Source organism: Hippocampus comes, unplaced genomic scaffold, assembly GCF_001891065.2.
Source record: "Hippocampus comes isolate QL1 unplaced genomic scaffold, H_comes_QL1_v1.1 scaffold72, whole genome shotgun sequence".
NCBI lineage: Eukaryota > Metazoa > Chordata > Actinopteri > Syngnathiformes > Syngnathidae > Hippocampus > Hippocampus comes.
Genome location: NW_017806030.1, coordinates 215,409 through 237,451, shown reverse-complemented (window position 1 = coordinate 237,451; position 22,043 = coordinate 215,409). Strand labels below are relative to the sequence as shown.

General features: G+C 42.7%; 2 protein-coding genes across 5 annotated transcripts in view; both read left to right on the top strand.

The window, feature by feature from the left end:
* kmt2a (lysine (K)-specific methyltransferase 2A) overlaps window positions 1–9,623 on the top strand; it is a 46,460-nt gene extending 36,837 nt beyond the window's left edge. For all 4 annotated transcript variants that reach the window (XM_019892762.1, XM_019892761.1, XM_019892763.1 and 1 more), the window contains exons 26-34: window positions 296–2,926; window positions 3,006–3,077; window positions 3,159–3,388; window positions 4,209–4,283; window positions 5,044–5,218; window positions 5,339–5,446; window positions 5,524–5,604; window positions 5,798–5,927; window positions 7,764–9,623. In XM_019892762.1, the coding sequence (XP_019748321.1) occupies window positions 296–2,926; window positions 3,006–3,077; window positions 3,159–3,388; window positions 4,209–4,283; window positions 5,044–5,218; window positions 5,339–5,446; window positions 5,524–5,604; window positions 5,798–5,927; window positions 7,764–8,039 (3,778 nt within the window). In that variant the 3' untranslated portion in view covers window positions 8,040–9,623. The remainder of the gene's footprint in view (window positions 1–295; window positions 2,927–3,005; window positions 3,078–3,158; window positions 3,389–4,208; window positions 4,284–5,043; window positions 5,219–5,338; window positions 5,447–5,523; window positions 5,605–5,797; window positions 5,928–7,763) is intronic.
* A 4,728-nt stretch (window positions 9,624–14,351) lies between these two features.
* Window positions 14,352–19,871, top strand: c1qtnf5 (C1q and TNF related 5). Its single transcript, XM_019892809.1, has 3 exons — window positions 14,352–14,502; window positions 16,767–17,008; window positions 19,058–19,871. Exons 2-3 carry the CDS (start codon window positions 16,777–16,779, stop codon window positions 19,576–19,578), a joined length of 753 nt encoding a protein of 250 aa, XP_019748368.1. The 5' UTR covers window positions 14,352–14,502; window positions 16,767–16,776; the 3' UTR covers window positions 19,579–19,871.
* Window positions 19,872–22,043: the final 2,172 nt, after the last annotated feature.

Below are 22,043 nucleotides of genomic sequence, written 5' to 3'. Positions count from 1 at the left end.
TAGTTTTAATAAGACAAATGCAGATAATCTGTGTCATGAGCATTATCCTCAGAGCAGACAATACACAAATGCGGTCTAATTTCACTAATTTCAAACCAGGTTGTTAAATCAGCAATTTGCCTGTCACTTATGCTGATTTAAATGTAAAATATCAATACAGTGCTCTGACTATTCCACAATCTTTGTGTAAACATGTTTTACCGTAATACCTTTTGTTCCAAGCTGTCCGATAACGGGTATGACAGCGTCGTCTCACACGACAATCAGTCTGACTTTTGTATGCCGTGTTTCACAGGACTTTGGGTAAGCAGCACATTGGTCAGCTTGATGGCATTGATGACGGCTCAGAAAGCGACACGAGCATCTGCACCACGAGTACCACCACTACGACGGCCACCTCAGCTTCCAAGCTGCACAAGAGCACTCCGAGAAGAAAGGGCAGAGACAGGCACCAGGGGAAATTGGACCCTCATGAGTGTGCCAAGGGTGCACACACCAGCGGTGGAGGAAGTGGAACGTTGAGCATAAACACTCGAGAAGGCCGAAAAGGACAGAAAGAAAACAACCTCTCTTTAGGCGGCGTGGTCAAGTCGCAGTCACAAAGTCAGGGCCAGGATCCTCTCGATGCTCAGCTCTCCATCAACACAGAGCTTCATAAATCAGACTCTGACAACAACAACAGTGACGACTGCGGTAACATTTTGCCGTCAGACATTATGGAGTTTGTTCTGAACATACCTTCCATGTCAATGCAGGCTCTGGGTCAGCAGCCAGAGACTTCCTCCTCCGAGCTGCTGCTAGATGAGGGCTATGTCGGGGTGGACGTCAACCGGCGGAAAGATATTCTGTTTGATGACTTCTCCGAGCCACTGCCCAGTGCTGAGACTGGAGCGGTTGGGGAAAGTAGTGTGAACAGCTCCATATCTGTTGAGGAGCCTTATCTTCCACTTGAGCTGCCCTCCGATCTTTCTGTACTAACCACACGCAGTCCAACTGTCAACTCCAGTCAGAACCATACTGCTAGCAACCTCATCTCAGATACCTCAGAGCACAACATGTTGGGCTTGACGTCCGACCCAGATGCAATGGGTGGCGAGAAGAGTGGGGGCAAGAAAAGAGCAGGCCCAGGAGTGTCACCCTCGGAGAATCAACATGATGTTGCACCTTTGGGAAACAGGGATACGCAAGTCGCTGAAGGTCACATGACCCCTGAGCAGTTTATCCCTCGTCCTGCGATTGGTCAAGTGGTGGAAACGCCAGTTAACCAGGATGTTTCGAGGAATTCTGGCACTCCCGGTTTGCCAAGTTCCCCATCACTTCCTCTTCAGGGTCAGAAGTTCCTCCCTACCTCAGCCACAGCTGCAGGCAGCCCGAGCCCTGTGCCTGGTCCGGGACCATCCCAAGTTCAGGTTTCCGCTCCAGCTGTTATCAAACCGAGCCCTGATAAACTCATTGTTGTGAACCAGCAGTTTCAGCCACTTTATGTCCTCCAGACTGTCCCAAATGGAGTCACCCAAAAAATAACAGCCACAGGAGTGATGGACACTAGCTCTCAAGCAGTACTGAGCTCCATGACACTCGCCACAGGCTTGAATACCGGGCTATCCACATCTCAGCCGATATTTCCAGCTGGTGGCAAAGTTTTAGGTACGATGTCTCACTCCCCTCAGATTCACACGTTCAGAGGGGCGACACAGGCTGGCTTCCAGACAGGAATTCCAAGCACCACTTCAGGGCTTTTCATTGGGTTGTCCTCTCAAGCTCACGAACAGCCTCAGATTCTGGTCTCCGAGGCGGGCGGACCACACGAGTTGGGACACAGCGTTGCCATCGTTTCCAGCGCGTCTTCTCTCACCGCCATCCCGACTGTGCTCTCCTCTGCCCACGGCAAGAAGAGGCCCATCTCTCGTCTTCTGCCGAAAAAAAGCAAGAAATTGGCTCGCTCACAGAGTCAGCCCACTCTGGCCCCTGATGTTGGCCCTCCTAACATGACCCTCATCAACCTGTCGTCCCCTCAAATCACTGCTAGCATCCCCGGCCAGCCTGGTGGCGTAGTTGAGTTAAGCACCCTAGCCAGCTCTCAGCGTAAGGTTCCCAATATTATCAAAAAACCAAAATCCGGTAATGTCATGTACTTGGATCCCACCACACTCATTCAGCCGAGGATTTCTGGCCCTGCCCAAGCTGGTGTGCTGGATTCCTCCACTCACATCTTACCTTCTGGACTCAACCCCAGTCAGTCAGTTTTAAATGTTGTTCCTGTGCCCTCTCGGGGTGCTGCCGGCCTTCTGACATCTGGGTCAATGTCCCTCTCGACGCCCGTGCTCAGCTCAACGGAAATCACAAGGCCCATTAGCAACCTGCTGTTCAAGGCCAGCCCACACGGGTTGAGCCTGTCCGATCAGCCAATGCTCCTTCAGTCGACGGGGGCAACTCCTCTGGTATCGCAGCTCGGCTCCCCTGTGACATCCATAGCCAACAGTATCTGTGTCCTGCCTTCGCAGCAGTCTTTCAGTGTGGCCGTCAATCAGCAAGGAGATACAGAAGGCACCACTGTGCACTTGCATCAGGCTTTTGCCAGAGCTCCGACTGCGGAGTCCGGTTCGAGCACCACGGTTACAATTGCGCCAGCCACCCCTTTGAGCCCCACAAAAGGCCGGGTCGTCGGGGTTTTTACTCAGACACAGAGTTCCCTGAACTCCCAGAGCAACAGAACCACCCCCATACGCCGAACCTCCGATCAAAGCCTGCAAAACTCAACTGGTGTGGCATCCGCCACAATTACAATTTCGAGGGCAGAAAAGGGCAAACCCAAAGCCAAAAGGAGCAGGAAGAGCACAGATCTGAGCAATGGCAAAAAGGTCAGGGTCTCCCAGACTGAGGAGCCTCCCAATAATCCTGTCGGACAAAACCCCTCAAAGTCAAGGTGAGTTAATTCGGCAACTGGCACCTTCCAGAATCTCCAATTGAATTTAAAATGCCAATTGTCCACTTGTCTTTAAAAGCACCTCTCAAGAAGAGAGCTATCCTCTGCCCATGGACACGGACGAGCGGCCAAATAAGGCAACGGGCAAGAGGTATAACGACACTCCGCTTCCTTACCTCTCTTTATACTGTTTCTATTGAGCTGTGTCAATGCTTACTTCACTCATTTACAGTGTCCTTGGCAAAAATAAGAGTTCAGAAGATCGTGGTTTCCCTGGAAAGGTTGCAGTGAAAGACACGGGTTCGACTGTCACAAGACCAGGTTGTCTCGCAGTTGCTTTACCACCCAACCAAGATGGCAGCAGCACTAAAGACACGGCTTTGGACAGCAAACCCAAGAAGGGCATCATCTTTGAGATTCACAGTGAAGATGGTTTTCACATACGCTGTGAAAGTATTGAAGGTGAATGAACAAGTCTAAGATCAGATTTCCTGACTATTATAATAGATTTGAAATTCTTTTTACACTTTTATAGAAGTAGAGCTTAACATCAGAGATCTAAAAATGTGTTTTATTGTTCTGTTTCTAACACTTGTCAAATTGCCCAGTTTCTGCTGAAATCTTGTACAAGGCCTGCATACCCTCAAAATATATTATTATAAATATTATATATTATAAACTCCACACAGAAGGTTGAAGCCGGAATCGAACCCTGCACCTCTGCACTGTGAGGCGTACGTGCTAAGCAGTTAATCACCGTGCCGCCGTTTCGCCCCTACAATATAGTCATTCCATTAAGCCTGCTAGATTGCAATTTTTTAAAAATGTTTTTGAATGTGGATACTTAGTGTAATTCATGCATGTGGAAGAGGGGAGCCACAGCCGCAGATGCACGGTCAAACATGTAAAGACAATGAAGACACTCACACAGGAGTTGCTGTTGACCACAGCACAACCCCAGATATTTGCACACACAGACGTCACACTCCACCCTACCAGGCCCCAAGCTCCGCCTATTAAAGACACAGTCATGTACACAGACGCTTTAATATGTACATTTTATGCTTACAGATTTGTGTGTGTGTGTTTAATATGTTTACATGCGTGTGATAAATCCAGATGAAAAAATGTTTTGTATGGTTTTCCTACAGCACAGACTTTTACCAATTACATGGAGGTCTGGATCTTGAAAGCTATACCCCCCGCCATACCCCTCGCCCCTCGATTAACAGGGTTTCACTGTACACACGTCAACATCATGTCCTCATTGTCTGATTCACAGATGCCTGGAAGTCCCTGACCGATAAAGTGCAGGAAGCTCGCTCTAATGCCAAACTGCAAAAGGTGTCCTTTGAAGGTAATGTGCAACTTTGTTCTCAAGTGGGGTACACGCATACCATCTGTTTTCTGAACGGCTTACCAGTTTTTGAAATCTTAACCAACTTTTAAAATACGAGAAAAGAAAAAAAAAAACAATCAGTACGCGTGTTCTTACTGCTTTGATAGTGTGTGGTTTACTCACAATGACCAACTCAGTACACCACACACAGACACACGCACAATCGGGGATCTCCTTGTCATGTGAGAGGCAGCATGGTGCGATATGTCAGGAAGATAAAATGAAGAAAGGAGTAGTCGTAGAAGAAGCTCGGCTAACTGTTGGGTTTTCCTTGCTGTTTCTATTGTGGTGACTTCCAAACACCCAACAGTTTATCCAGTTCCTCCTCAAGTTGTGTCTGGCAACAGTCCGAGCTTCGGGTCGCTTCCGTTCCATTTCACATCATCATCATGGATTCCGTGGCTCAGCCGAATTCATTGTTGACCACACACACATAATAAAGTGATTGTAAATATTGAAGAGGTTGAACAATTATGGATGTCTTAACACACCCACGCCACAGGAAAATCGCGAAAGATTTTTTATTTTTGACGGATCCTATTTATTGTGACTTTTGTGATTTGAAATATATCGGGGGGAAGGATGTTAAAATGCAGCTGATTGTAGGGATATGTTTACTGTGCTTTATACATTTTTAAAAATGTCCCATTTCCAAATATATGAATTCATTCAGCTGAAGTAGAGATTTATTGTTGGTTTTCCTTTTCACTTTCCACAGGGGTTAATGGACTGAGGATGCTGGGAGTGGTTCATGAAGCTGTGGTGTTCTTGTTAGAGCAGCTCTACGGCTCCAGACACTGTCGGAGTTACCGCTTCCGTTTCCACAAACCCAAGGAAACCGAAGCGCTCCACATCAACCCCCATGGCTCAGCTCGCGCGGAGGTCCACCACAGGTTTGGACGTGACCCACACATTTAATATACAACAATACGTACTTGCATGTCACAGGAATTGCTATAAACCAACAGCCTGTATATATGGTGCCATTTGTTCCATCTTATCTGCCCCTGCAGGAGGTCCGTTTTTGACATGTTCAATTTCTTGGCCTCAAAACACCGCCAGCCTCCTGAGTACAGGCCACAGCGGGATGATGAGGAGGACGGACAGCTCAGGACTGCCAGGTCAGTTAGACAGCATGTAAAATTTTGAGAGAAATGATTATGTTTGTTCAATTATTCTCTCCTTGCTCCGACTGCAGGCGTGCATCGATGGAACTGCCACTTTCTGTAAGATTCAAACACCTCAAAGCCACCTCCAAGGAAACGATCGGAGTGTTTCGGTAATCAGTTATAAATAATTAGATTTTGCATGCTCTGAGTCTTTTAGTTAGTGAGTACAGGACAGGCACAAAAAAAGGGGTGGGAAAGTTCTGTTGTTTTGAGCTTGATGTATGAAGATGTCAAAAAATTAGAGCAAAACAATACACAAGTCTTTATACTGGGCCTGAAATGTGATCTGTTACCATTTTAAAGCTCCCCCATTCATGGCCGCGGTCTGTTCTGCAAGAAAGCCATCGATGCAGGCGAGATGGTCATTGAATATTCTGGAAATGTGATCCGCTCCGTGCTCACGGACAAGCGGGAGAAATACTACGACGGGAAGGTGAGTACGAGAAGCACGTGTGGAGTTAAGTTGGCAGAATCACTTTATGCAGACCATTCTTCCAAGGGCCACTCTGACATTCTTGCCTTTCGAGTTAACACCCTAAAGCAGAGGCATCCAAGTCCGGTTCTCGAGGACCCCTATCTAGCCTGTTTTCGATGTCTCCCTCCTCCAACACAGCTAATTCAAATGATCTGGATAGTTTTCAGGCTTTTGCAAAGCATGGTGATGAGCTGATCATTTGAATCAGGTGTGTTGGAGGAGTGAGACATATAAAACAGGCTCGAGGACTGGACTTGGGCACCCCAGCCCTACAGTCAATCCATCAGTCGGTAGAAATACACAATATTGTTTTCACCAGTAAAAACTTTGGATAGTTTTCTCATTCAGTAACATGACAGAGTGTGTCCAAACCTTTCACTGGTCGTGTGTACACAGTACTGTATACCATACAAGTATTTACAGTGATACCTTGCCTTTTGGGTTGACCAATTCATGATTTCTTTTTTTTTTTTTTTTTGCGCTATGGGCTATCGCTTGGTCATTTAAAAAAATAATAAAAAATCTGGCTTTATTTTGCAAGCAGAAATGGACTCACAAGTGGGGATTTTTTTCCAATGATGTTTACTGTACCCTCCCTAAGTGCCCTTTGCACTTGGGCAGCTAAACAGATCTTCAAAACAAAGGACAAAGTGTGTTTGCTTGAGGCTGTTTCTTGCCGCTCCCACTTGAGGTTTATCGTAAACATTAATCTAACAAAGACACTTGCATGTATATTTTAGCAAATCGCATAACTTTGCCTAATAAAAATATGCTATCCTTTGATATGCTATGCTATGCTAACACATTATGCGAAACTGCCAAGGGAGGATAACTACCATCGATATTGCAGTGGTCATTACACTTTACACATTTACACTCATTCCACAACTGATATTGGAACACAAATGGTTCTAACATCTACAGACGGAGCCTGTTGCAATACTCACATGCAGAGATTCTTTCTGCTCTGCGACCACTGCAATTTTGTTGTGACGGTTTACTTCGCATTTCATCATCAAACCTCCCTGCATTATACTGAAAGTATGATTGTATTTTACTGCCCCCTGGTGGCTAATGCGTATACAACTGAAAGAGCATCGCTAAATCAACTGGATTAAAGTAGGAAATCATGATGCAAAAATTAGTTAGTTATACATTTCTCAGATGCTTTTTGGGCGGCCTGAATGGATTCATTTCATTTTTGTTGAATTTAAATAGGTAAAGATTATTTTGAGTTACACAAGATCACAGAATGAATTAATCTCATAAATCAAGGTACCACTGGGTTAAAAAAAAACAGCTAGATGAGATTGCAAAAAAAACAAGGATTTGTATGGATTTTGGGCAGCTAAAATCTGCCACTGTACTGTCACATTTCACATACTCGGAACCAAAAGAAAAGCGATCTGGGCTAAAATGACCCTAATTCTGTCAGGCATCACGCACACAAAGAATTGTGTTTGCTGAGAATGTATGATAACTAAAACATACGATCATTCCTTCAGTAAACAAGCATTTAATTGGCATTAAAATTGTTAAATTGACCTTTAAAAAGTATTTCATGTTAAAACGTAATCAGTAAGAGTTTTATGAATGAAGTTAGTAAAAAAAAAAAGTTAGCTGTACACAGTCTTGTTAATAAAAAAAAAAAAAAGTTAGCTGTACACAGTCTTGTTACATCAATTGCTGTGGTAACTAGCATACTAGCGTGCGATATGACACACGGGCAAACACGCTCTGACGCCACCGCTGTAGCGCGTCGGTCGCTGAACTTCAATCTGGCTGTCTTTCAAGGGGATCGGCTGTTACATGTTCCGCATCGATGACTACGAGGTGGTGGACGCCACCATGCACGGCAACGCCGCACGCTTCATCAACCACTCGTGCGAGCCCAACTGCTACTCGCGGGTCGTCACGGCGGACGGCCTGAAGCATATCGTCATCCTGGCCGCCCGCCGCATACACCGCGGCGAGGAGCTCACATATGACTACAAGTTCCCCGTGGAGGACGCCAGCAACAAGCTGCCATGCAACTGCGGCGCCAAGAAGTGCCGCAAGTTCCTCAACTGACAAGTTTGTGCCGACTTTTGAACCCAAGTCCGCTCTCGTTCGGACTGAATATGCAGAGGAGGAAGGGCCATAAAATAGAAAGTGAAATACATCGTGCCTCCTTTCGCGTCATCTGGCTCGCCAAGCTTCATCTTTAGCTGACTGGCACTTCCGTTTTATTAAAATTTGGATAAATGCCGATAAAGAAATCCTTTTACATTGGCCATCCTCGATCAGTTTAAAGATTAACGAGACGTTTAAAAGAAGAAAAAAAAAATCAAAGGTTCCGTTTTACACCAAAGTGCAATTTGTCGAAGGAACAAGAAATCCGTTTGAATTAGATAGTATTTTCTCTGGTGTGATCAGCTGTTCTTCTGCACATTTGGCCTGTGTGAATGTGCCCTTTTGCCTTCAGAGCCATGGTGACTTGACCTTGCTAAGGGTACAAACCTGCTGACCTGAGAGTGACACAAATGAGGGGGGGGGGGAAAGGTTATTGATCACACCCGTGCACTTGATTTGGCCACGGGAGCGTTATGTTATTGATTGGCTGGAGCATCTTGAGAGAGAGAGAGAGCGCGAGAGAAAGACGGAAGAAAGGCAGCTTGAGATTCTGGTGGACTGACTGCCACGGGCCCCAAGACTCTACTGACATGCTTTAGTAGACTTATTTATCTCTATTTTTTTATTTCTATTTTTTTAAAGGCGGGGGGGTGTCTTACCTTGTTGATGCGATCCATAGAAAGCAGTGGATTATCAAGAAAGTGCGCCATCGTTATTCGCTCGTCTTTTGTTTTTAAGGATTCCGTTTGGACTCATTGTTCCAAATGACAGCAGCAAAGAGAACCAAACAAAAAAAAAAAAATGATGCCCTGGAATTGATATTTTCGCACCGCCTCTTGTGATAACCATTGTTGTTCTTATCGATTTAAGTCTTGTCTCTTTTCTGTCTTTTTTTTTTTTTTTTAATGAGAAAAGGCTAATGTCAGGATTTTAAAAAAATGTAAATAATGTATATTTTTCTACGGCAACTACGAAAAAAAAGACTTAAAAAGCACTCACTAGTGAATAGCACTTAATGATGGTATTTATATTTTTTTAAAAAGTCATATTTATTTTAATGCCATTTTTTTGTAGGAAATAGAGGTTTACAAACACTAAAGCGCTCTCTATGTTTTGTACGCCACAGCCTATGTAAAAATTTGTTTGGTTGTTTTTTTTTTTTTTTAAAAATGATTTTGTAGGTCTGAATGTTTTGTTTGATTCCAAAGACTGACGCTGGTCTGCGGTTTGGTCCACTTGGCTTCAGTCCACCAGGAGCTTGCCACCTGGGCCTTTTGGTCAAAGCTCATTTCTTTTTCTTGTCATCGTCGTCGTCGTCGTTATAATTGGAGTTGACAATGTGGCTCGTGAACTACTTTTATTATGCACTTGGGAGAGTTTAGATGGTTGATTCGTACCTGATAATCTCCTCTCTCCAGCCTTATTGTCTCCTCACCACATCACAAACACACAGAGAAGAAAAGTAGGGACCACAAAGTCATATCAATGAGTGCACATCAACAAAAATCTGACAACGGTCACCGGAAGTCAAAATCTCTCTTTTTTTAATTTTTTTTTGTAGTTACATACAGTTTACAGGGAGGTGCCTTGATTCTGATGTGCTACACAGCCAGTGAGTACTAAAGCCCACATCTTACTGAGCGGTCAAGGTTTGCAAGTGTGTGTACACACAGCGAATGTTGTTGTTTTTTCACCGTGTTTGTCAAATGTTACAAAGAAAGACGTTCAAAAGTTGATGGCAACAAGAAAAACAGTTTGCAACCATTAAAATGGTTTGGGAAAGTCTGGCGAATGTCTTTGCACCTGTTTGCAACTTTCAAAACCTTCTCGGCTCAGTGAGATACAAATCGTTAGAACTGCACTGAAAAGGAAGGAAAAAAGTTATAAATTATTAAATTAAAAAGTCATAATGTTATGATAAGAGTCTTAATTTTACGACAGAAATGTAAAACGTCGGACATTTGCAATTAAAAAAAATGTAGTGAGAAAAAGGTGACAAGAATAAAGTCAAAGTTATAATACAGCCATCATTTTATGAAAATTAAGTTATAATACCTGTGTTATAAAAAAAAAGCTGTGAGGCTGTAAGATTAGTCGTCATGTTTTGACAGAATGATCGTGAAAATATACATACATACAGTTTTTAAAATCTCAAAAATACATTTTCTTCTCCTCATAATATTCCAATTTTTATTTTCAAAATATACAACTTTTTATCACAGATATACAAGTTGTTTTTTCCTTGGCAAACTACAATTTTGTTCTTGTGTATGGCACTTTAAAAGAGCTCTCTAAATTGTCCCGAGGTGTGATTGTCAGCACAAAAAGTTATTTGTCAATGTTTGCCCCGCGATTGGCTGGCAACCACTTCTGGGTGTACCCCGCCTACTGCCCATAAACAGCTCGGAGAGACTCCAACCCGCCCGTGACCCTCGAGAGGATAAGCGGAATGGAAAATGGATGGATGAATGGGTGGATATTGCGACCATTAATTCAAAACTACGATAACAATAAAAAAAAAAAACTACCATTGTGCTTGGCAAAAATTGTCATTTATCTTATTTTCCGAAAACAACTTAGGCAACATTGCTCTTCGGCCAGCTGTAGATATGAGACTTTATTCTTTGAAAATGACTTTTTCCTTCTTTTCAGTGTGGGCTCAATACTCCTAGAGCACTACCGTGTCATGTGATCAGTACTCAACCATGTTAGGACTGAACAAAAACAACCCCCTTTTTTTTTTTGTTCCTGCCGTTTATGCTGACATCGTTAGCGGTGACTCCCACGCCATCCCCCCCTACCCTCACCTTTTGTTGAAAACCCTCACGCCCATACATTGCGCTTGATCCCATGTCATGGGGGCACAGTAGCCCCCCCGAGCGGGAGAGGGGGACCCGTGAGGCTCTTACCAAGTGCACTTGACTGTCACTGGGCACCAAAGTGATGTGGGCCTAAACTCCTACCCTGACGGTGAGGGTGCACGAATAGTCCCCCCATCCCCCCCCATTTGCCAACGGGGGGGGGGGGGCGGCGGAGGACTGGCTGGGTTGTGCTGCTACAATGAATGTAAACTCAATTCCTCCACGTTCCTCGATTTGCGAGCGTGGATGTTCTTTTCCGTTGCTGCGCCGACAGACCCGATGGAACGTCGGGGCTGCAGGGGGCGCGGCTTCACACGCGAGCATCGGCGCAAATGTCCGCCGATTCTCAAGGGCTTTGTCTACAAATCCCAATCTTTGGGTGAAAGGCTCCTTGGACTTCATTTCCTCTTAGCGGGAGGGGTCACACCAGTGGCCCCGCCCCTCTCTCCATCTGTAATTATAGTATAAATACATAACAATGTTATACAGACCCATTCATAGTCTTGTACGTTAGTATCTATACAATATATGGAATGGACAGACAAACTTAGTTACAGTAGCAAAAACAGCCAATTTATACTAGCAATGTTTCAATGTACTCTATAATGGTTTTGTGTTACAGTACTATCAGATGAAACTAACGTGCATCATTTCTTTTTTCGTATAATGGATATCCAGTACCAGTTTTTGCTGTGCCTGCGATCGCCCCTCGGCCAAGAAAGGGGCGGCGCAGTTTTTTTTTTCTTTCTTTCTTTCTTTCTTTTCCCGCAACGGAGGAGTTTTATGTGATCTGTAAGTGTATTCATGTGCTTGTGAATTTCTTGAGGTCATTTCTTTTTACTCCCCTTCCCCAATTGAATGTTAAAACAGGGACTTTTACGTGATGTGGTAATAATTTACATTTGATTTTTTTTTTTTTTTTTTAATATCCCACCAAAATGGCGATTTTCAAGTCCTCTGAAGCTTTGGTTGTACTTTTGTACTTTTTTTGTTTAATAGTCATAATGCTGAACATTTATTTATTTCGTGCAACATCCACAAAGGAGTTGTTACTTGGAGTTTTTAGATAGGTCGAACAAGTCAGTGTTTTTTTTTTTTTTTTGCGTGTGAGCGTGTCTGTGTGTATGATTGTTTCTGGTGTTGAACTCATCAGCCTTGTTGGATGGAATGTGGTGTTACTGTGGGAGCGGATGAAAGATAGTGGAGGGGGAGAAACCATGAACAGGCTCTTTCTATGAATGCCTTCAATATGTGATTTTTGTCGTATCGATAATCCTCCTGTCACCACCATCATCATTATCATCGTAATAAACGGATTCTTAACAGTGTTCTCTCCCAGCAAATGAAGGAAAACCACCACCGTCAATAAGAAAATAAACCACAAAGCTATACTCGGTTGAATGTATAATGAGGAAACAAAGCTGTACATAATGTGTAAAAAGAAAAGTTTCTAATCATGTTTATTTTCTATGCACCTTTTTTATTTAAGTGATAGTTTCAATAATAAACATGTCTCCTTTATGGCTTTTTTTTTTTTGTCGTCATTTTGTGGGAGGATTAACATGACATCATCTTTTAACGAGTACACACTATTTTACACACAGGCCGATATCAAGCGATGACTTAGTTGCTATGACTATTTTCAGAATTTATGAAGTAGCGGTTAGACCTACATTCTGTACAACTCAATTGGAAAAAAAAAATTGAGAGGGGAAGTAAAAAAAAAAGGAAGAATGTGGTTGCACGTGCGCACAGTGTACAACTGTAGAGCTGGCTTTGTTGCGAATTAACCAGTCACATTTTTAAACCAGTGTTAAATGGGAGTAAGCATCACTGCCACAAATATACAGTAGCGCCGATTAACCCCAAATACAGTTCAGATGTTCTAGTAGGCTTTTTCTGACATTTTTGTAGTCACATGTTAGAGCGCAAGCCAATTAGCAGACAGCAAAGACGGTCACCATCAATTGGAGGAAATATGGCACAACAGTGGCATTAACAAGGACTTGGCATGCAACTATAACTGTTGAAGAAGAGAAAAGAAAAGAAAAACTGGTCATGGGCACTGCCAGGAGGCTGACGGAATCACTGAAGGAGCTGCATGAATATCTGGTGAGTACTGACAACGATCTTCCCTCTTCTTCATATGCAACTGGGGCTTTACTCGACACGGAGGTAATTTTGAATAGTTTACTTGATAGCTTACTCGAACATGTTTTATTTGGCGATAATCAGTGTGCCGTAATGGTTATTGTTTTGTTTTGTTTTGTTTTAAATATCAATGACTGATGACGCATATATGTCGAAACAGGTTTACTGATACTGTACTTAAAAGGGTGAGAAGGGTTTATGGTTTGCAAGTAGTTTCAGGGTTTATGAGTAGGGTTAAGGTTTAGGGATTGCGAGTAGGGTTCGGGCTTACGATTAGGGTTGAGGTTAAAGATTTCTAAATAGGGTTAAGGTTTGCAATTATGGTCAGGGTTTAGGGTTTGCTAGTAGGGTTAGGGTTTACAATTAGGGTTGAGGTTAAGGGTTTGTAAGCAGGGTTAGGGTTTGCAATTAGGGTCAGGGTTTGCTAGTAGGGTTAGTGTTTGCAATTTCGGTCAGGGTTTATAATTAGGGTTGAGGTTAAGGGTTTGTAAGTAGGGTTAGGGTTTGCAATTACGGTCAGGGTTTGGGGTTTGCAAGTAGGGTTCAGGTTTACGGTTTGCAAGCAGGGTTAGGGTTTGCAATTAGGGATTGAGTTTGCAATTAGGGTTAGTGTTTAAGGTTTTGTAAGAAGGATGAGGTCTATGGTTTGCAAGTAATGAGGTTTGGGGTTTGCAATTAGGGTTAGGAATTGCAAGTCGGGTTAGGGTTGACGGCTTGCAAGTACGGTTAGGGTTCAGGGTTTGCAAGTAGGTTCAGGGTATTTTAGTAGGGTTAAGTCTTTAAGAGTAGGGTTAAAGGTTTGCAACTAGGGTTAGAGTTTGGGGTTTGCAATGAGAATAAGGGTTTGCAAGTAGAGTCAGGGTTTACGCGTAGGGTTAGGTTGAAATTTTACAAGTAGGGTTCAGGTTTATGGTTTGCAATTAGGATCGGGCTTTAGAGTTTTCAAGTAGGGTTAGAGTTTTACCCATACCTCTCCAACTCAGCCCTCTTTCCCCTAACCTTTCTTTTGTGTGAAGTGACCAAAGTGGTGTACACTCGCACAGTGTGGCAGACGGTCACATGATCATTTTTGTGAGCACAGCTGCAAGTTTTGTTCCAGACAATACCTAATACATTACATAATCATCCCCTCACATCCCTCCTTTCCTCTGCGTTAGATTGTCACTCCACCATCAAATGTGTTCTTCACCTTCCCTCTCTCTCTCTCTCTCTCTCTCTCTCTCTCTCTCTCTCTCTCTCTCTCTCTCTCTCTCCCTCTCTCCCTCTCTCCCCCTCAGTTTCTTTCCCTTAGTTTCTCTCTCTGGCATCCGCCCACACTGGACAGACCAAACACCCAAACCACCGTCTAATTGTATTTCATCACCATTTCCTCTCAGCTCGCAGACACCACCAGCAGCTGGCTGACATCGGTAAGTTGACTTTTGTTTTAAGTGAGGCATAAATGTAGTGGTTTACCTAAGAGTACACACAGAGCAGATAAGTCACAAGTGGAAACAAAAAAAAAAAAATTTATATAATCATCAAGTTATTTTCGTACTTTTCTGAACCCATTTAAAAAAAAAAAGTCTTTCGTCACAGCATGAGACTGACTTAGTGTTTTTCCTGTGTTTTGGATTCTTTGGGTTTGTTTTTAAATGTCGTTACTTGGAGATGTTTTGTTATTACATGTAAGGCTGAACAAATAATCAAATTCAAATTGACCATGTAATTTTCAAACAGTAGATGGTTGTTCGGTCGTCTTTATTACATGTGTATATTTTATGTCGTTATCTCATGTCTAAGTTCAGTGCCAAAGTGCAGTCCTCTGCATGTTTTCAGATCATTCTTTCATGAAACAAGAAAAGTTTGTGATAAAGCATTCTCGTCACGTGATTTCTAATTTTCGGGTTTATGTTTTCGCCACAATTGTCAATGCGAATGCTTAAGACTGCATGTAAAAGCGTTAAAAGTAAGTTAAGAACTCGAACTCATTTCATTTGCCTTCATTTTCCGATAAGCCGAACCTTCAAGACCAACAAAATGATGTATAATCAATTTGATATTGTTCATTGTAATAGAGATGAAAGTATTGCTAGTGTTTGTTAAAAAATAAATACACGGGAAGAGGACATTGGAAAAAACAACAACAGCACATTCAACTGCAACTGCAATACTGACAAGGGAAAATTGTCATTCCAGTCGATTATTTTTGCAAAATCGTGCAGCCCTAGTTTTCCGTGAATTTTTTTAGACAGCACTTTGCTTCAACTCTATCAATAAAATTGACTTTATTTCATTTCTTGACTTGAATGTTGTGCCTTATATGAATCTCGAGTTTGTGAAAAATAAAACTATTGAATTGAATTCAGTTGTGACACAACATGCAGGAATTGCTTTCGACTATAACCAAGTATGTTGTGAGCAACTAGCAATATACAAAATCTCTTCAAGCTGCTCCCTCCTCCTCCAAGTTTTCCTCCACAGGGCTTTCAAATGTGATAAGTGTTCAACATTCCTCCTTCTCTTCACAGCTTCTTTTTTTTTTTCTTTTTTTTTATGGTGAAGCCATAAAAGACAGCAATGCCGCTGGCTGTGCTTCTTCCTGTCCACATCATCAGCTCACTGCATGCTTCCTACACTGGCTGATGTGTCTCATGATCTGGAGTTTTGACGGGCCCCCCCCCCCTCTCAAAAAAAACAGCAAGCATCATCAAAGAGTAACATTGCAAATAGCGTAGCAAACTGATCCAAAAAGTTGAGCTTTAGAAGAAACTTTTTAACACTGACTTGGGAAGTGACTTGTTTCTGAGTCAATTGTCTGGTATTCGGCTTTCATTACAAACATCTGCGGAGAAATCAGTGTTATGCACGATTTCAATCGGGAGGCTTGAGCAATGTAAAGCAAATTAAAGGGCGTGTGCTTGTTCCCCCCTGGGGATCATTGGGGCCAATTCCCTCGTTGAAATTTGACTCCTTGAGAACCCCAAAGACGTGATTCCTTCATCGGAATAATAAACAGCAATTCCAAGAGGGTTATTATCATGACCAGTGGCGGTTCAGCCAGGACATCTCTCATGTTGCGATGCTACTAGCATCATTGCTAACTCCCCTAACCAACTTTTGGTGGTCAATAAATATACCACCAACATACAGACTCACCTTCTAGCACCATCGCGCATATTTACTAACCGTACCTCTTAACGCAACCAGCAGGAGTTTTTACATCCCTTTCCAATACCTTTTTTTGCTTTGAAAGGAATTCACACTGTAATACAATGACAATTGAAAACAGAAAACTGGCACAAGTTGTGTAGATGTGCAACACCATCAATCATTTTACTTGGAATGTTGTTTTAGGGCGTAAAGTGTTCACACCAAGTCAGTGGCAATCAAAGTCGGGTCTTGAATCACCAAGCATTCATGTTACAAGGCTCTAATAAGACTGTAGCGTTTATTGTATTATTTTAGGGGGTTGGAAATCACGAAATAAATATTCGAAAACAAAATTTAAAAAATTGAATGCTACTGTATTGTACTTAAAAGTTAAACATAACTCGGCTGTACTCAAATGTACTGCATAAAATCATTAACCACCCACTTTGAGAACCTCTGATCTCGTTGTAGGTTGCTCTTCAGATAGTTGTGCGGCTCTGTCTAAACGCTGGAATCTCCTGTCATTCTTCTCTGTTTGCAGTGGCTGTGCAATGACAACGCTCAAGGTGCTGCATTTACCGGTCTTCCTGCTTGTCCTCCAAGTGCGTCTTTCTGCTCCATTAGAGGACAACAAGATCCCTCCCAGTCTGTGCACGGGCCAGCCTGGCATCCCGGGCTCCCCCGGAGTTCACGGTAGCCCCGGTCAGCCCGGGAGAGACGGACGGGATGGAAGGGATTCTGCTCCGGGGGAGAAAGGGGAAAAGGGGGACATGGGTGCACCAGGTATGAAATTAGGGGTACAGTATGAGTCCATTTCTGTCATTTAAAACTGTTTCAATATATACCCCGCCACTGTGTACTGATGAGCCAATGGCTAGTCCAGATTTTGTTACCATGACTACCGGAGTCGCAAGTACCTTTAACCTGTAGATATAGAGCCCGGAGTGTGTGTGTGTGTGTGTGTGTGTGTGTGTGTGTGTGTGTGTGTGTGTGTTTGGGTGGTGAACAAGGAAGCGCCTTGAAAGACAAAAGCATTTTCACTCGTGGAGGCAGCACTTCATACACATCACAACACCAAACACAAAAACCCACGACCACCGTGTTGCCAACTTCACTGTGCAGTCAAGAAGGGAATGATGGTAACGCTAATCTGTGTATCCAAATAAAAGTTAATGCAGCTCTGCTTACCTTTTGAATTTTACATGCCACCCACTGCAAGGGATTTTGATGTTTCTGCATGACAATGTTTCGGACAGGCCGGCCAATGCTTGAAAGTAGCTCTGGATCTTCAAATAGCATAGCTTGCAGTCAATGGTGGCGAAAGTTGGTGTGAGTGGTGGATAAGATCATGCTCTTTCAGGCTCAAAAATATAAATGTGATTTTGCTATATTATTATTTGACTAGGAGTGTCTCATATTTTTCTTACAAGGGCCGCATACAGAAATGTCTCGGGATGTGTTGACATTCTTCACCTTTATTTAACACATTGAAACCAATCAATCAGTGTCGGTAAAAAAAAAAAAAAAAAGTGAAACTATGACATGCTGTATATGTGATCTTTCCAGTAAACTGTCACAGACTCACCACTCTAGAGTCAAAAACTAAACTTTTTGCCGGGTTCCTCCCTCCAATATTTGTAGAATAACTCACCTCTTCGCAATTTGTGCACCCAGGCCCCCAAAAAAGTAAATTTAAAATTTTTCAAAATACAGGCTGTTGTTCGGCCAATTATTTGTCATATTTTGCACAAGATGGAGGCAGCAAACTTCACAACAAGAGTGCAAATAGAGTGCAAGGTTTGTATCAAAAGTATAAAGTAGTATAAAGCGGAGGTATGAAGCAGTACTGTATACTTTTCACACGCGTTTTGTTGCTGTGAGATAAATTGACAGTTACAATCATATCATGTTTAAAAGTTTTACTTCTTGATATTCCTGTTAAGACATTTTGTTGAATCCACCCACGCAGTTTCCAGCTGCAGTAGAATGTGCCGCACAGAGTGTGAGGGAAGAGTTAGGGTGTGAAGAAATAGGATGACCGTTAGCAGAAAACAGCATGCCGACTCGGCCACAAAAAGGCGCAACATGCAAACAAGAGGAGGTACCGTTATGGCAGTTGTTCTCAACCTTTTTAGAGGTCCCGAACCCCACCAGTTAATACGCACATTCACCGAACCCTTCATGAGTGAAAAATAAATCAATATAATTCCAGATATAAAAAAATAAATCTATATAATTCAAGATATTAAAAAATACATTTATTAAAAACAGAAAAAAGTAAATAAAATTTCAGGAGATAAGTATACTTTTTTTTTTTTTTTTTTTTTTTGTACGCTGTACTATAACGACAGTCACACGCTGACTATTGAGCGAACTAAATTTCCCAAAGCACTGATTGGACAAGCAATGTCATGTGATCATCTGCAGCCAGTGATGGCCAAGCGGGTGTGTCATAACTAATTAACATGTTGAGTCGCTCGTGTCTCACCCTCCATGGCCGAGGCTCCGTCGAACCCCTGAGACCGACTCACCGAACCCCACTGGGGTTCGATCAAACCCAGGTTAAGAAACACTGCGTTATTGTCTTTTGTCTTACGCTTTGAATAACATGTTGCTTGAACTCAATAAAAAGCAGACGGGGGCGGCACAGATGCTGACAATTTGGAAGAGCGATCACGAGAGTGTGGCCTCTGCTGTCCCTCGCGATCAGAAAGTCAATCTTGGCTGGTCCGAGTTACTTGTACAGTCCTGAAACAAGGCTCGTCTCTGTCTTCCGTTGTAGAATTCCCTGACAGTTGCACATTTAATATCCCAGGCCGGTGTACCCCACAGGTCAGACGGGTGAGCAAGGCCTGACTGGAGACAAGGGTGACCCGGGAGAGCGAGGGCAGAAGGGCGATGCGGGCCAATGCGCCGTAGCCCCCAAATCGGCCTTCAGCGCCAAAGTGTCCGAAGGCCGCGACTTGCCCCTCCCCGCAGGCGACGCGGTGGTGTTCGACAAGATCCTCCTCAACCAGCAGGGCGACTACAACTCGGAGACAGGTCGCTTCACGTGCAAAGTCCCCGGCGTGTACTACTTTGCCGTCCACGCAACCGTGTATCGCACCAGCTTGCAGTTTGACCTCATGAAAAATGGACACGCCGCAGCTTCCTATTTCCAGTTTTTCGGCAACTGGCCCAAACCGGTGTCGTTGTCGGGCGGGTCCCTGCTCCATCTGGTTCCGGGGGACCAGGTGTGGATCCAGATGACTCTGGGGGAATACAATGGAATTTACTCCAGCACAAAGACGGACAGCACCTTCACTGGCTTCCTGGTGTACTCAGACTGGAAAAACTCTGCGGTGTTTGCATGAGCGTGTCAGACCTTGCGTAAGGAAACTAACCACACGATGACCTATTCAAGGCGTTCCGAAGAAGAAATTTTAGAGGCAGACGAGACACGCGTACATTGTTGTTGTGTAATGAGGAAAAGAAAAAGTCACAATGGGCACATACGAAACTGCACCTGTTTTTTTTTTTTTTTTCTCTGCATCGACGTTTCTCTCGTCAGGGAAAATCTTTTATATGCTTAAGCACAATTCGACACCGGACGCCTGTCAAAGCGGATGCACAAATACTCGGGATGTGCATCTCTCCAATAAAAAAAAACAGTGCGATACGATACAAAGGCAGTTGATTCTCAAGTGGAATACTCAATTTGGTTCGATTCAGTACGATGACGATATCCTTTGAGATGGTACGGCTCATTTTAAAGGGTTTGATGCAAAGAGTTTTTTTTTTTTTTTTGCAATCATTTTAAAATATCAAGAAATAAATATTGAGAAAACCTTTGACAAAAACGTGAGAGCCCTTCATACTGGACACCGGAGGTGGCGAAAGTAGAAATGCAGTACGTATGTAAAGAAAAAAAACGTGTACTTAAGTTCAAATGTTAAATTGCTACTTCTAAGTTAAAGTTTAGCGATTCTGAGATAGAAAAAAAAATTAGCTACAATGTTGCAGGTTCTTGAAGAGATTGCATCTTTTGGCACGGCTTTTATGCTATCAAAAACAATGCCTTGCATAGCTTTGTTTATGTGAATAGTCATACTAACTGCCTTAAGAAATTTTGCAGGTCCACCCATATTGTTCTGAAAGAAAATTGAGTTTGTAAAGCTCAACTGACAGAACAACTTTAACCTGTGAAACTGAAAACTGGATCAACTTCCCAAATTATGCCATTTTGGCTAATTGACAGTGTTCCTTTCGCATCTAATTTGATCCAAAATTAATTCAGCCATAACACTTCAAAAAGGATCCAAATTAAACAGGATATTCATTTAAGTGGTTCTCGGGCATGAACTCTGCATGAACAAGACGTAGCAGTGCGTGAATGATGAAGCTACAGTCCCAAGAGCAAATTTTCATGCGGCAATTCCATCGCTCCGATCCAACGCTCCACTCTGTGCTTTTTATTCCCCAAACCTGACCAAAGTAAACACATTCCACTGGATCCACACGAGTCTGCGCGGTCTAATGATTTCCCCAAACGTGGCAACATTGTGAGCCGGATGATGTCAGACAAAATGATGTCTTCACTGAGTCTGCGCCACTGAGGGAATTTATTTAGGAGGCACCATTGCTGATTTAATGGACCAAACATTGACAAGGGCAAACACCATGGAGAGGCTTTCTGAGACTGCTGTGACATGTGGAAATATGATTTGAGATGCCTGCAACGCAGAGGTGAGCTCGAAATATTTAAAAAAAAAAAAATTCCCCCGTTTTTTTAGGGTGAAAGGAGAAAAATAGGGAGTTCAACTGAGCCTGGCACTGGGCACTAACTTCCATTGGTTTGCGTCTGCTAGAGTACTCTCGAACCACATCTACCTTCGGAAAGTCTATGACATATCGTTTTAGATGAATAGATAAGATGAATTGCGATATGCACGGCAAGGTTTGCTGAAATTATGAGAATATTTTCAGACTACAAACATGTCGAAAACCATTAAAATGCTAAGCTGTGCTGCAGACCACTGAAAGGGACAAAATTATAGAAAGACCCCTCAATGGGATTCAGTGCAGTTTACATACATACATACATATATACAAAACAAGAAATTATGTGCGTTTTTAGCCAAGCACTTTCAAAATTAAATAGAAATGAAATAAAAATACACAAATAAAATTAAAAACCGCAATGAATTATAAGGCAAAACCTTTTTTTTATCAATTAAAATTTGCATTTTTACTCAGGATGGTGGCAGTCTTAAACTTAAATACAAATAAAATAAAGATGAATACAAAAATAAAATAAGAATACCCAAATTTAAAAAATAGAATGAATAAAATAAAACATGTTAGCTCACCATAGAAGTAGTCATGTGGTTGAAAAAAAAAAAGTACATGAACAAAAAAAAAAATAAATTCAGATGAAACGAAATATGAAATATGCATGGCAAGTGACAACGGTAAAGTAAAAAAAAATGGTAATGGTAAAATAAAAGTACAACAAGAAAAAAAAAAGACTTGTTCTGACAACTTCATCCAGCAGGAGGTTGTCTACCATCAGCCATCAGATCCGTTTAAAGGGCGGCAATTAAAATGAATGAATCAGAAGAAATGCTTTACTTTAGTGATGGGTCCAGCGACACCGATGCGTCGACGCATGCTTAGGGCTCACAGAGCAATCCACGTGTTGGTGTGTGTGCTGCTTCATGAGATCACGTGATCAACACGTGAACTGCGTCGGTGCAGCCTGGACTGCCGAAAAAAATGACCATGTATAGTAAGGCGTTTTTTACCGAAAAAAACGACCATGTATAGTAAGGCGTTTTTT